Source organism: Engystomops pustulosus, chromosome 10 (genome assembly GCF_040894005.1).
Source record: "Engystomops pustulosus chromosome 10, aEngPut4.maternal, whole genome shotgun sequence".
NCBI lineage: Eukaryota > Metazoa > Chordata > Amphibia > Anura > Leptodactylidae > Engystomops > Engystomops pustulosus.
The window spans coordinates 97,884,075-97,898,997 of NC_092420.1; the positions used below are offsets into that span (position 1 = coordinate 97,884,075).

General features: G+C 40.7%; 2 protein-coding genes across 8 annotated transcripts in view; one reads left to right on the forward strand and one right to left on the reverse strand.

The window, feature by feature from the left end:
• Nucleotides 1–9,166, forward strand: part of LEPR (leptin receptor) — a 91,478-nt gene extending 82,312 nt beyond the window's left edge. For 3 of the 4 annotated variants that reach the window (XM_072127615.1, XM_072127613.1, XM_072127614.1), the window contains 3 exons: nt 5,161–5,263; nt 6,316–6,391; nt 6,598–9,166. In XM_072127615.1, coding sequence (XP_071983716.1) covers nt 5,161–5,263; nt 6,316–6,391; nt 6,598–7,383 — 965 coding nt within the window. In that variant the 3' untranslated portion in view covers nt 7,384–9,166. The remainder of the gene's footprint in view (nt 1–5,160; nt 5,264–6,315; nt 6,392–6,597) is intronic. The other variant, XM_072127616.1, reaches the window with a different exon arrangement.
• LOC140104207 (uncharacterized) overlaps nt 1–14,923 on the reverse strand; it is a 540,921-nt gene that overhangs the window by 114,201 nt on the left and 411,797 nt on the right. For 3 of the 4 annotated variants that reach the window (XR_011850264.1, XR_011850267.1, XR_011850265.1), the window contains one exon: nt 5,206–5,271. The gene's annotated coding sequence lies outside the window, so the exon portion shown is untranslated. Of the gene's footprint in view, nt 1–5,205; nt 5,272–11,819; nt 13,355–14,923 lie in introns of those variants that run through there. The other variant, XR_011850266.1, reaches the window with a different exon arrangement.

A 14,923-nucleotide genomic window follows, 5' to 3' on the forward strand; every position in this document is an offset into this window, starting at 1 on the left:
TACTGCCCCCTATGTACAAGAATATAACTACTATAATACTGCCCCCTATGTACAAGAATATAACTACTATAATACTGCACCCTATGTACAAGAATATAACTACTATAATACTGCCCCCTATGTACAAGAATATAACTACTATAATACTGCCTCCTATGTACAAGAATATAACTACTATAATACTGTGCCTATGTACAGGAATATAACTACTATAATACTGCCCCCTATGTACAGTAATATAACTACTATAATACTGCCCACTATGTACAAGAATATAACTACTATAATACTGCCCCCTATGTACAAGAATATAACTACTATAATACTCACCCCTATGTACAAGAATATAACTACTATAATACTGCCCCCTATGTACAAGAATATAACTACTATAATACTGCCCCCTATGTACAAGAATATAACTACTATAATACTGCCCCCTATGTACAGGAATATAACTACTATAATACTGCCCCCTATGTACAAGAATATAACTACTATAATACTGCCCCCTATGTACAAGAATATAACTACTATAATACTGCCCCTATGTACAAGAATATAACTACTATAATATTGCCCCCTATGTACAAGTATATAACTACTATAATACTGCCCCCTATGTACAAGAATATAACTACTATAATACTGCCCCCTATGTACAGGAATATAACTACTATAATACTGCCCCCTATGTACAAGAATATAACTACTATAATACTGCCCCCTATGTACAGGGATATAACTACTATAATACTGCCCCCTATGTACAAGAATATAACTACTATAATACTGCCCCCTATGTACAAGAATATAACTACTATAATACTGCCCCCTATGTACAGAAATATAACTTCTATAATACTGCCCCCTATGTACAGGAATATAACTACTATAATACTGCCCCCTATGTACAGGAATATAACTACTATAATACTGCCCCCTATGTACAAGAATATAACTACTATAATACTGCCCCCTATGTACAGGAATATAACTACTATAATACTTCCCCCTATGTACAAGAATATAACTACTATAATACTGCCCCCTATGTACAGGGATATAACTACTATAATACTGCCCCCTATGTACAGGGATATAACTACTATAATACTGCCCTCTATGTACAGGAATATAACTACTATAATACTGCCTCCTATGTACAAGAATATAACTACTATAATACTGCCCCCTATGTACAGGAATATAACTACTATAATACTGTCCCCTATGTACAGGAATATAACTTCTATAATACTGCCCCCTATGTACAGGAATATAACTACTATAATACTGCCCCCTATGTACAAGAATATAACTACTATAATACTGCCCCCTATGTACAAGAATATAACTACTATAATACTGCCCCCTATGTACAGGAATATAACTACTATAATACTGCCCCTATGTAAAAGAATATAACTACTATAATACTGCCCCTATGTACAGGAATATAACTACTATAATACAGCCCCCTATGTACAGGAATATAACTACTATAATACTGCCCCCTATGTACAAGACTATAACTACTATAATACTGCCCCCTATGTACAAGAATATAACTACTATAATACTGCCCCCTATGTACAGGAATATAACTTCTATAATACTGCCCCCTATGTACAAGAATATAACTACTATAATACTGCCCCCTATGTACGGGTATATAACTACTATAATACTGCCTCTATGTACAAGAATATAACTACTATAATACTGCCCCTATGTACAGGAATATAACTACTATAATACAGCCCCCTATGTACAGGAATATAACTACTATAATACTGCCCCTATGTACAAGACTATAACTACTATAATACTGCCCCCTATGTACAAGAATATAACTACTATAATACTGCCCCCTATGTACAAGAATATAACTACTATAATACTGCCCCCTATGTACAAGAATATAACTACTATAATACTGCCCCCTATGTACAGGAATATAACTACTATAATACTGCTCCCTATGTACAAGAATATAACTACTATAATACTGCTCCCTATGTACAGGAATATAACTACTATAATACTGCCCCCTATGTACAGGAATATAACTACTATAATACTGCCCCTTATGTACAGGATTATAACTACTATAATACTGTCCCCTATGTACAGGAATATAACTTCTATAATACTGCCCCCTATGTACAGGAATATAACTACTATAATACTGCCCCCTATGTATAGGAATATAACTACTATAATACTGTCCCCTATGTACAGGAATATAACTTCTATAATACTGCCCCCTATGTACAGGAATATAACTACTATAATACTGCCCCCTATGTACAGGAATATAACTACTATAATACTGCCCCCTATGTACAGGAATATAACTACTATAATACTCCCCCTATGTACAGGAATATAACTACTATAATACTGCCCCCTATGTACAGGAATATAACTACTATAATACTGTCCCCTATGTACAGGAATATAACTACTATAATACTGCCCCCTATGTACAGGGATATAACTACTATAATACTGCCCCCTATGTACAGAAATATAACTACTATAATACTGCCCCCTATGTACAGGAATATAACTACTATAATACTGCCCCATATGTACAGGAATATAACTACTATAATACTGCCCCCTATGTACAAGAATATAACTACTATAATACTGCCCCCTATGTACAAGAATATAACTACTATAATACTCACCCCTATGTACAAGAATATAACTACTATAATACTGCCCCCTAAGTACAAGAATATAACTACTATAATACTGCCCCCTATGTACAAGAATATAACTACTATAATACTGCCCCCTATGTACAAGAATATAACTACTATAATACTGCCCCCTATGTACAAGAATATAACTACTATAATACTGCCCCCTATGTACAGGAATATAACTACTATAATACTGCCCCCTATGTACAAGAATATAACTACTATAATACTGCCCCCTATGTACAAGAATATAACTACTATAATACTGCCCCCTATGTACAAGAATATAACTACTATAATACTGCCCCCTATGTACAAGAATATAACTACTATAATACTGCCCCCTATGTACAGTAATATAACTACTATAATACTGCCCCTATGTAAAAGAATATAACTACTATAATACTGCCCCTATGTACAGGAATATAACTACTATAATACAGCCCCCTATGTACAGGAATATAACTACTATAATACTGCCCCCTATGTACAAGACTATAACTACTATAATACTGCCCCCTATGTACAAGAATATAACTACTATAATACTGCCTCTATGTACAAGAATATAATTACTATAATACTGCCCCCTATGTACAAAAATATAACTACTATAATACTGCCCCCTATGTACAAGAATATAACTACTATAATACTGCCCCCTATGTACAAGAATATAACTACTATAATACTGCCTCTATGTACAAGAATATAATTACTATAATACTGCTCCTATGTACAGGAATATAACTACTATAATACTGTCCCCTATGTACAAGAATATAACTACTATAATACTGCCCCCCATGTACAAGAATATAACTACTATAATACTGCCCCCTATGTACAAGAATATAACTACTATAATACTGCCCCCTATGTACAGGAATATAACTACTATAATACTGCCTCTATGTACAGGAATATAACTACTATAATACTGCCTCTATGTACAGGAATATAACTACTATAATACTGCCCCCTATGTACAAGAATATAACTACTATAATACTGCCCCTATGTACAGGAATATCACTACTATAATACTGCCCCCTATGTACAGGAATATAACTACTATAATACTCCCCCCTATGTACAAGAATATAACTACTATAATACTGCCCCCTATGTACAAGAATATAACTACTATAATACTGCCCCCTATGTACAAGAATATAACTACTATAATACTGCCCCCTATGTACAGTAATATAACTACTATAATACTGCCCCTATGTAAAAGAATATAACTACTATAATACTGCCCCTATGTACAGGAATATAACTACTATAATACAGCCCCCTATGTACAGGAATATAACTACTATAATACTGCCCCCTATGTACAAGACTATAACTACTATAATACTGCCCCCTATGTACAAGAATATAACTACTATAATACTGCCTCTATGTACAAGAATATAATTACTATAATACTGCCCCCTATGTACAAAAATATAACTACTATAATACTGCCCCCTATGTACAAGAATATAACTACTATAATACTGCCCCCTATGTACAAGAATATAACTACTATAATACTGCCTCTATGTACAAGAATATAATTACTATAATACTGCTCCTATGTACAGGAATATAACTACTATAATACTGTCCCCTATGTACAAGAATATAACTACTATAATACTGCCCCCCATGTACAAGAATATAACTACTATAATACTGCCCCCTATGTACAAGAATATAACTACTATAATACTGCCCCCTATGTACAGGAATATAACTACTATAATACTGCCTCTATGTACAGGAATATAACTACTATAATACTGCCTCTATGTACAGGAATATAACTACTATAATACTGCCCCCTATGTACAAGAATATAACTACTATAATACTGCCCCTATGTACAGGAATATCACTACTATAATACTGCCCCCTATGTACAGGAATATAACTACTATAATACTCCCCCCTATGTACAAGAATATAACTACTATAATACTGCCCCCTATGTACAGGAATATAACTACTATAATACAGCCCCCTATGTACAGGAATATAACTACTATAATACTGCCCCCTATGTACAAGAATATAACTACTATAATACTGCCCCCTATGTACAGGAATATAACTACTATAACACTGCCCCCATGTACAAGAATATAACTACTATAATACTGCCCCCTATGTACAGGAATATAACTACTATAATACAGCCCCCTATGTACAGGAATATAACTACTATAATACTGCCCCCTATGTACAAGAATATAACTACTATAATATGGTTCCCTTTTCCTGTGTAATTGTGTCCTGTATGACTCAGTAGTATAAATAGGAACAGGTCAGGTATATTCTTAGCTCGTTATTAATATTGTTACTGCAGTTTATTTATTAGTTTGTGCGCTGGAGAAATAACTTGTGGATTGTTATATTTTTAACCACTTTCTTTCCCTTCCAATAGATGTGGATGAGATGCAGAATAATACAGGTTTATACATCATATTACCTGTGCTTACTGCAACGTCTTTCCTTCTGGTGATCACATTCGCAATATCGCATCAAAGGTAATTTCCTAAGAAGAAAAAGTAGCTGTAATTAATATACTATTGTAATAATATATTTTACATTTCCCTATTATGGACTCTCATCCAGTGGATTGCAAATAAGCCCAGTGAAAAGTGTTCTGTACAAAATTCGTGTTAAGGTTATACAGTATACAGTAGAGATGAGAAGTGTAGGTTCGGCATAAGGCCACATTCACACAGACGTGTGCCCCCCGTACCGTAGCATGGCGGGCACACATCAGAACCCGGGGAGAGGAGGAGGGGGTGAGTGCTGGTCACCCCCGCCCCTTTCCACAGTAATATATGGCACACTGGGGGGCAGATTTACTTACCCGGTCCATTCGCGATCCAGCGGCGCGTTCTCTGCGGTGGATTCGGGTCCGGCCGGGACTCATTAAGGCAGTTCCTCCGACGTCCACCAGGTGGCGCTGCTGCGCTGAAGAGCATCGGAACGCACTCAAGTTCACCGGCCTATTCCTAGTGAAGGTAAGTGCAAGCTCCGCGACACTTTTTTTTTTTAATGCGGCGGTTTTTCCGAATCCGATGGGTTTTCGTTCGGCCACGCCCCCCGATTTCCGTCGCGTGCATGCTAGCGCTGATGCGCCACAATCTGATCGCATGCGCGAAAAATCCCGGGGCAATTCAGGGGAAATCGCCACAAATCGGAAATATTCGTGTAACACGTCTGGAAAACGCGAATCGGGCCCTTAGTAAATGACCCCAATTGTGCCGTATTCCGGCGAAAGATAGGACATGTTCTATCTTTCTCCCGGCTGCGGTGCGGTGCTATATACCAGCCAGCTATATACGCCCCCAAACGTGTGTGTGAATGTAGCCTAAGGGTGTGTTCCTCCTGACCTGGACATACTGCCGAGCAGCCAATCCGGCAAATTAACACCCCTAATAACTACTCATGGCTATGATTGGCCAGGGTGTCATGGGTAGTTATTAGGGGCATCAATATGTCCGGGTTGGGAGGAACATGCCCCCACCTACACTTCAGATTCACTCATCTCTAGTTATCAACACAACATCTATTGATTGTATTTCAGAATGAAGCGATTGTTCTGGAAGGAAGTGCCTAACCCCAAGTATTGCTCCTGGGCTCAAGGAGTCAATTTCCAAAAGGTAAGTTTGACGACATTGGCCGTTAGTTTTGTCTTACGTGTTCAGTAGAAACTCTTCCGAAAAATCATATTAAGAAGCTAAACATATGAATCATCCATCATTGACATCCCGTAAGCCTTCCCCTTAATCTAGTTACCGTAGAGCATTCATGTGTTTCCCAGCATGAGCCGGCTGTACTAAGAATAAATAATTGCGTTTTTGTCCAGCCAGATACATTAGAAAACCTTTTCATGAAGCATCGTCACCACCTGGCGCACAATTTCCCCTTCATCTTGGAACCTGAAGCTATTTTTGAAAACCTGCATATCGATAAAGGGTGGGAGAAGGAAGACGTAGACAACGTTTCGGTAGTTGACCGGTTGACCGACGACCGAGATTCTGCATGTGCCACCGGTCAATTTGGCAGCAACTGCACCTACCTGGATGAACCCGAGGCCACCATGTACAGGGGGACCTCATGCCAATCTAGTGTGAAATATGCCACCGTAATCAGCAACCCTCAGCAAAGCGTCAACGAGAGAAAAATCAGCGTCGGCTTCGGAGATGGATGTTTTTTAAGTAATAATTCGATAGTTATCGGTAGTCTTGAAGACAAGGAACAGGCGCTTCTCATCATGGCCGCTCTACATACCAAGGAACCCAAGATCACATCTTCAAACTCTACCGTATCATCTGAAGGATTTTCCGAACCCACCGACCAGGAGGAAAGTTTAGAAGGAGACAGCCCTGAGAGAAATCTCTACTATTTGGGTGTGGATTCCAACCAAAACAGTCAACAGGAACATTATTTCTCCAAAGATCCCTTGATGACTTACCACATCCAGGGAAATGTGTCCTACCAGGACCTGGACTTTAGGAGAGAGAAGACTTCCAAGCTAATAGAAAATGACTACGGGCAACCAGGGTTCCTGAAGAGAATGTTGCGCCCGTACATGCCACAGTTTCAGTCCGAGTCTCCAGATGACACAGAGCTGTTTGATATGTGTACATGATGCACTGTCTATAGGGGACACCATCCAGTCATACAAAAAAATGTGAAAAGTTGACAATTTTTCTCGGGATGGATCGAGTGTTTGGGTTGTGTCCAACGACCCTCATGTGTGCTCCACTTGGATGGGAGAACCTGGTGGTGGATCACTGCCTAAAACTCAGGGGAATAGATTACTACGTGCTCCACTCATAGTTCTTGACCCTGACTTGGGCTGTATGGCTAAATATGATGGCACCGCATCTACATTGTGACATCCCAAACCTTTTGCACATCCTACAAGGAGCTAGAAGGATATTCCATGCAACCTGGAGTAACAACGGAAAGTTAAAATGGTTATAAAGGGGCTGATATTTTTGTTCTTTTTGGAGCACATAGTAGTTTCTCACCTTGATGGACCTGATTCTTTATCCCGACCTTAGCTACTATGAGATAACTGAAGAAAATAGAGGATTTATCATCTGTATTTAGTGTTCCACTACATTATTTTTCATACTTTGAAGCACAAATTAGCATTCGGGTGAAAAGGTGTCCTGCTGCTATGTAGATTTTCTATCTTTCAAAATTTTTATTCTCGTTACGTTACTCCTACCACAATGATATCGTGCTTGCTCTGGGGTTGCCAAGGCAGTTTTCATAGGCTTCTGTGTGGACTTCCTGTCATGTGACCTCCATTCGAAAAGAGCAGAAGTCATGTGACAGGAAGTCCATGAAAAGCAATATCAATTTCGTATATGTATGCTGCTAAAAAAAAGTGTTTGTTTCTAAGGAAAAATGTTGATGGCTGTGACGGAAGACAAGAAAATAGTTTTGTACTGTGTGAACCAATTGAAAAAAAGATTCATATTCCTCTTAATAAGTGAAATATAATAACTGTCTCTGTATCATAATCTCAAAATGGCTAAGAAAAATGGTCCGTTCTTATTAGACTTCCTGTCAGAATAGGTCACATGACAGGATGTTGATGCCGTGTCAGTTGTGCTGCCATGGCAACACCAGAGCAAGCAGAGAAAAAGATACATTTGTATCACTTCAGTAGTTCTGCATTCTCAATCAGCATAAACAGGCCAAACAATGAAGAGGTAGAGGCGTAACATTTGATAATGTAAGTTGTAGACACTTCGAGTCTTCAGGGCTCCTCCTGCGAGGTACATTCTATCCTGACAGTAGTTATAGTTTTCACATAACATACATAGTATTAGATACCATAAACATACATAACTGATACTATTGACCTTCCTGTCTCGTCGACCAGCATTTCAGTACTTCAGTAGTTCTGTACTCAAGTTGTCACATGACAAGTCACATGACAAGTCTCGCCATGTTACGCAGACTTGTTTTACGTCCCTCTTGCGGCTGCTGCTTCAGGACATCTACGTAAGATGGAACATTGGGTAGGACGTGGCTTGGGTCCTACATCTCGCCAGGGATAACTAAAACCACTCTCAGATAAAGGTCATAGAGGCGGATCTAAGCCGGGGACCATATAGGAGGAACAGTGGTTATCCACATCCCAAATATTCTACCGTTTTTGGGAGTCAGTGTTTCCATGGTAACCAATAAAATTGTTGCCTTCCTGTAGACACCCACTTTTCAACATCTCATCTTATTTTGGATCATGTGGTAGATTTGACCCTAAACTGAGTTGAACACATTCATTGTATAAATTGTAAAGCTATTTTTGTATATGTGCCCTTCCGCAAAGATGTTCAAATATATATGTTATATTTTTGTTTTGACAAATTCAGAATTATAAAAAAAAAAGCTAATAAACAGAAATAATCAATTTTTTTGGTTTTGTGGGTCTATAATTACATTTGGGAGCAGAAGTGGAAAGTAGAACAATGGGGCCCCATTCTTCACCTCTACCACAGCAGGAAATGAAACGCAAATCAACAGCTGAGGTACCAACAAGTATGTTGTCTAGTGAAAATCTAACTCAGTTTTCTACTCGTCATCTTCGACCTTATACAAAACTTATCAATAGTAGTTGAAGGGGTGTGTAAGTTCCTGCTTAGAAAACCCATTTTCATATTTTCTGTTGAGAAATTCTATAGGATGGTTGAGGGTTGTCTTCCTGCCCATGGCCCTTAAATTTACCCCAAGTATAGAGTGCTTATTCTGAAGGGCCTGTAATGGCCCGCCTGACAGGTCCTTTACGAACCTTTTATACATCAGGTAGCAACGAAAACGTCAGCTGATTTTGCAAAAAATGACACCTCACACAGCTCCGTGCACCGAAGTATGAAAACATTATTAGCGTCAGTATTTAAACAATACTAGACACCGGATGCTGTTTACCCAACGCATATGCAATCGGGCAGTGAAACTCCTCCTCACGCTTTGGTTCCGCTTCTAAACAAAATGAAAGCAGTACATGTGACTACACCCTTATAGAGAAGCTACTTTGGCAGCAATCTTACACAGGCTATCTTCTCCAGCCTCAAGTCCCCGAATCTGGGAACTGAGCTCCTTTACTAGACTGCATCCCACCGGCTACCTCAGATACTGACGGATACGACTTCTACCTCAGCCTGATACCTTTGCTGCTGCTACAGTTGAAATTTTGGTAAAAGGGGACTGTAAGTTTGATGTTCTACATCTTGTCTCCACATGTTATCCCTGGCTGCCGCTTACATCACGGGCCTCATCTATACCATCTACCTGGGGAACCCTACCACACACACCTCGAATGTCCCAGGGGGAAACCTTCCACCATATTATGGCCTCCCACTCTTGTGGACCCTTGTGGACCTGCCCGGTGTGGATGAGGCATGTTCCACCTAGGGCACTCTAAAGCACTAGGGCACTAGAGCACTCTAAAGCCAGCCACAGGAATCCAGCTGTCCCCAAGCCATTAGGTTAGGTCTCAGTGGGAGGATGTTGCAGACCCAGGACATTTCATTGAATTGAATGATAATTGTATTATACCTTGTTTCTCCTGTGGGGGTGCTGTGGGGAAACTAAACGCTTGGTACTTAGAACACTACTGACTATATTTCATGGAGGAACTATCTGGTAAGAATTTAAGGGTTCTGGTCAATATTGTGCTATAAAGTATGTATTGTGCACATGCTTGTATGTGCGGAAATGGACCACAAACATGGGAAAGATTGCAACCAGTTTCAGGCTGGGTGGAGATGATAGGGGTGAGCACAGGCGGACACGCCATGGATAGCGGCCATCTGGGTCGATCATGGTGCAGTGAGACACTGTGTGCTCACCGCACCATGACCGTGCAAAATAGACCACATTTTGGTGTATCTATCTTGTGGTTCCCATATCCAGTTGTGTGTGTGAGGCCTTTATATGTACTTAACTATTTGTGCCTTATGGTGGCCAAAGTGCTGGCGGCCAGGGTGTCACACTAAATGTAACAGAAATTCCTATCCAGTTAAGCTGCAATACCGACACAAACCATGGTCAAGAGTGGTGCTGTTGTTTGGAAGAAAGCAGCCATGTTTTGCAACCCACGGACAACCCCAACAACCATGTGACCAAAGATGCCAACCTATTTTCATTTAAGGGGAAAGCACTTATGTAAAATCGCCTCCATCTACGATATACAATCCTGCAGCCCATGATTTCCCGTGTCTCTACATGTCTCCCTCCTCCTCAGATCCCTGCAGCTGACAAGGTAATTGCTGTGAACACTATCTCAGCAGTCGGGAAGAAACTTTGAAGAGGAGATGAATAATTATGCCGCCTGAGCAGCCGTAGCGAGGAGCCTCCTCCGAGAATTTACATGGCAGTCATATTAATTGCATGGATGTTTTCACCCATTCTGGGGGTGACAGAACCATGAGTGCAGCCTGTCATCCGCTGCCCGCTGCACTCCCGCTCACTTATTGACTATAAGTGTCCCATGGGCCTAAGGCTGAGTTCATACATGGCGTTTAAATTGCGTTTTGAAACGCAATATAACATCCGAGGAAAGGAGAATTACATTGTTGCAATTGTATTCCTGTGAAATGTATCTTGAATTATTAACAGTGGCAATAAATAACATGGAACAAACATAATGAGGCCCAACCTTGACCTGCCGCTGACTTCATACAGAAGGACAAAAACCTGCCTCTGGGTCACATGGTCTCCCACTACAGAGAATCGGAACGTCATTAGATCACGTGACTGGGAGCTGGAATGAGAGGGAGATCGCACCCTCTCAGTCACAGTGCTCTGTCCATATGGCGCATGCGCATTTCTCTGTGAGCTCATGTGCACTGTGGCAGCTGTAGTGACTGAAGGGTCTTGATCTCTTCAGTACAGGAGCTTCAATCCACCCCCAGTCACACAAGCTACTGAAGTAGAGTCCGGGCGCCATGAAAGATCAGTGTGTCCAAGTCTACCGTGTCCTGGAGAGAAGATACAAAGTAACAAAACTCAGCGGCAAATGCAGTTTTTAAAACAATTTAATACAACAGATTTAGATCCCTTTACAGAATGGACATCCTGCTTTACAACTGTGAATCTGTGAAAATATGCAAATAAGTTTTCCAGAATGGGATAAGGAATAACACACCTCTTCTAGCTACCTTGTAAGCAGGGCTGGCGATAGGGGGCGGCAAACCGGGCGTCATACAGATGAACTGTTTTTGCAGATATATGGTTCAGCAAGGGACTACACACTACACTGCGAATACAGTCCTAGGATCTGTTGTGTGCAGCCCTAGAACAACGCTCATCATGTGCGTGGCGTTTGCATTATGCAACGCAAAGGCTCCTCCTGTGATCACATGTTGAGCTAACATTGCGGTTCCATCACGTTTAGTAAATGTGATGGAAGCGCAATGCTCTCTCAACATGTGATGGCAGGTGGAGCCTTTAGGACTGTTCACAAGTTGCATTTTTGATGTAAAAGATGTGTTGCTTATTCCAAAACGCATGCACTTCATTGGAAACACATATGGGTTTGGGTCTAGCCCCCCCCCCCCCCTCCTGCATTTTGGATGTTTTAAAAAAATGCATCCGGAACGCATCAAAAACGCAACGTGTGAACGCTTCCTTTAGGTTGCGTTTTAGCCTGTGTTTACATGTGGCGTTTACATTGGGGCACATTTACTTACCCGGTCCAGCACGATCCCCAATCCGGAGTGTCCGACGGTCCTTCACTCTACCACGATTCACTTACATAGTTTGCCCGATATCCTGCATGTGTCGCTTCCCCTCTCAGGTCCCTGGGTTCACCTTCTTCCTGGTGCATGTAAGCGCTTGGCTTGCAGCACAATTTTAAAGTTAAATCCCGCACTCTGTCCGAATCCGTCGGATCGTCCGACGACCTGCCGCCAGATTTCTGACACATGAAAGCGATCCCTGAAAACGTTGGAAAACACGACAGCAATGGGGCCGCAGAACCCTTTGTAAATAAGCCCCGGTGTGTTTTTCACTTGTCAACTTAATGCGCTTAGGTGCATCTCCTCAAAACAGCCTTTTTCATTTGTAAACGCCAGGTGTGAACACGGCCTCTGGTTCCATGAGGCCACATTTACTGCAACTGCCATAAAGCATACGTAACCATGACGACATGTGACTTCTTACAGGCCCGTTCACTCATCCGAATCTTACAATGGACAAGTTCATGCAATTTAAAGGACCAATTCCGCTCATTCTTTGATTCTTTTATATCTGCACCACTGCGTTCCACTGCCAAATACCCTGATGAATGATAATAATAATTCACATAGATTTGAATAACAATAACAACAACACATTAGTCCCTTCCATATGCAAATGCTCCCCTGCCGATAATGATATTTCCCCTCTTTGCCGTTTTCTGAAGGGAAGTTGGATCTCGTCCAGTCGTCACTTACAGATGAAGTTGTCACCGACTCCTACAGATCTTGGATATAAAAGAGGCCTCTAATGTGTAATAGTATTCAGCCGGCGCTATGGTGATACGTGTCATATTCCTGAGATCTTCTAGAATATTGTATTGTATGTAGAATACAGGGCTTCTCCATCCTATTACATGTCACCTGTAATAAGTATAAATGGGGCTGTTATTATAGGAATGGATCTGTGTGGGTGGATGTGATCTGAGCCGAGTTCATCGGAAAATGGAAAGAAAAATAAATTCCAACACTGATATAACCGAGGGTGAAAATGTCATATTCCTACATATTCAGGAGTGCCAGGCACCTGCCAGGGCACCGGGGAAGTAATAATATCCCAATATCCACAGAAACATCATCTATCCTGCGTCTCCTTTAAGAGTTAAACGCTTTCAGCAAAGCCGAAGGAAATTGACACAGAAATTATCCCGGCAGGTGAACGGAAGAAGAATAACATGGAGGAGTGCACTGACATCTGCTTTACCTAGTGTCAGCTGTGCAAGGGTTAAAAAGGGGGATAATTAGGAACACTGCTGTGCTCTTAGTTCTCTGCAGAGATTGTTATGTATAGGACCTGTGGAGAAGTGTAATCATATCTAATAGTTGTTAGTAGCATCAGGACTGCAAAAAACAAGTGCAATGAGGGAGTGTCCTCGCACTGCTGTGCTCTTAGCTCTTTGCTAAGCTCTTTGTGTAAGCTTTTTAGGTAAGTATTTGTGGTATAAATTTGCTGTAGAGCCGACCGGGGTCACTGGAGATTATTGCCGGATAAGCTGGTCACTAGAACTGACTGAGACACTGCTAATTTGTTCCTGCTATAGGAGAACTGTCTCCTGCCAAGCCAGCCAATGGACAGCCCTGGTAGTGTAACGGCCCGCCGGACAGGTTACGTTACAAGATTCAGTGTCCATTATCCATTGTCCAATTCCACTGTCCTTAAGATATGGGAGAAGTATGGCCAGCGAATCCCACATTCTGTGTGGTTCAATAAGAAGTTACCTTTAAGAACATGTACTTAGTATGAGATATTCATCCACCTATTGGCTATATTTGGTATTGCGACTGTTTAATATCTGGCCTGAAGAAATATCTTTATACAGCCGGTCCCCTACTTAAGAACACTCGACTTACATACGACCCCTAGTTACAAACGGCCCTCTGGATATTGAGAATTTATTGTACTTTAGTCCTAGGCTACAATAATCAGCTGTAACAGTTATCACAGGCGTCTGTAATGAAGCTTTAGTGTTAATCCTGGTTCTTATGACAACCCAACATTTTTAAAATCCAATTTTCACAGAGACCAAAAAAGTTCTGGCTGGGATTACAATGATAAAATATACAGTTCCGACTTACATACATATTCAACTTAAGAACAAACCTACAGACCCTATCTTGTATGTAACCCGGGGACTGCCTGTATTGTGATCAATGAAATGTAATGTTGATAACTAATTGTACAAAGGTCCTGGTTGGATAAACCCTGAACTGACCACATCCAAGGGAAGTTATAAAACCCCTTGTGGCTCTTGTGAGCCCCCTGTGTTGTCCTGGATTAGTGGATTTGTTACCGTGGCCTGTTGCCTACGTTGAAGTTTGTGTTCTGGAAATATAGAATCTGTGAGTTTATGGTTGACATCTCTTCTCTCTGTCTGAAGCTGCTAACACCAGGGGCCTCCTATCTACCATGTAGCCAGGGATCCTCACACACCC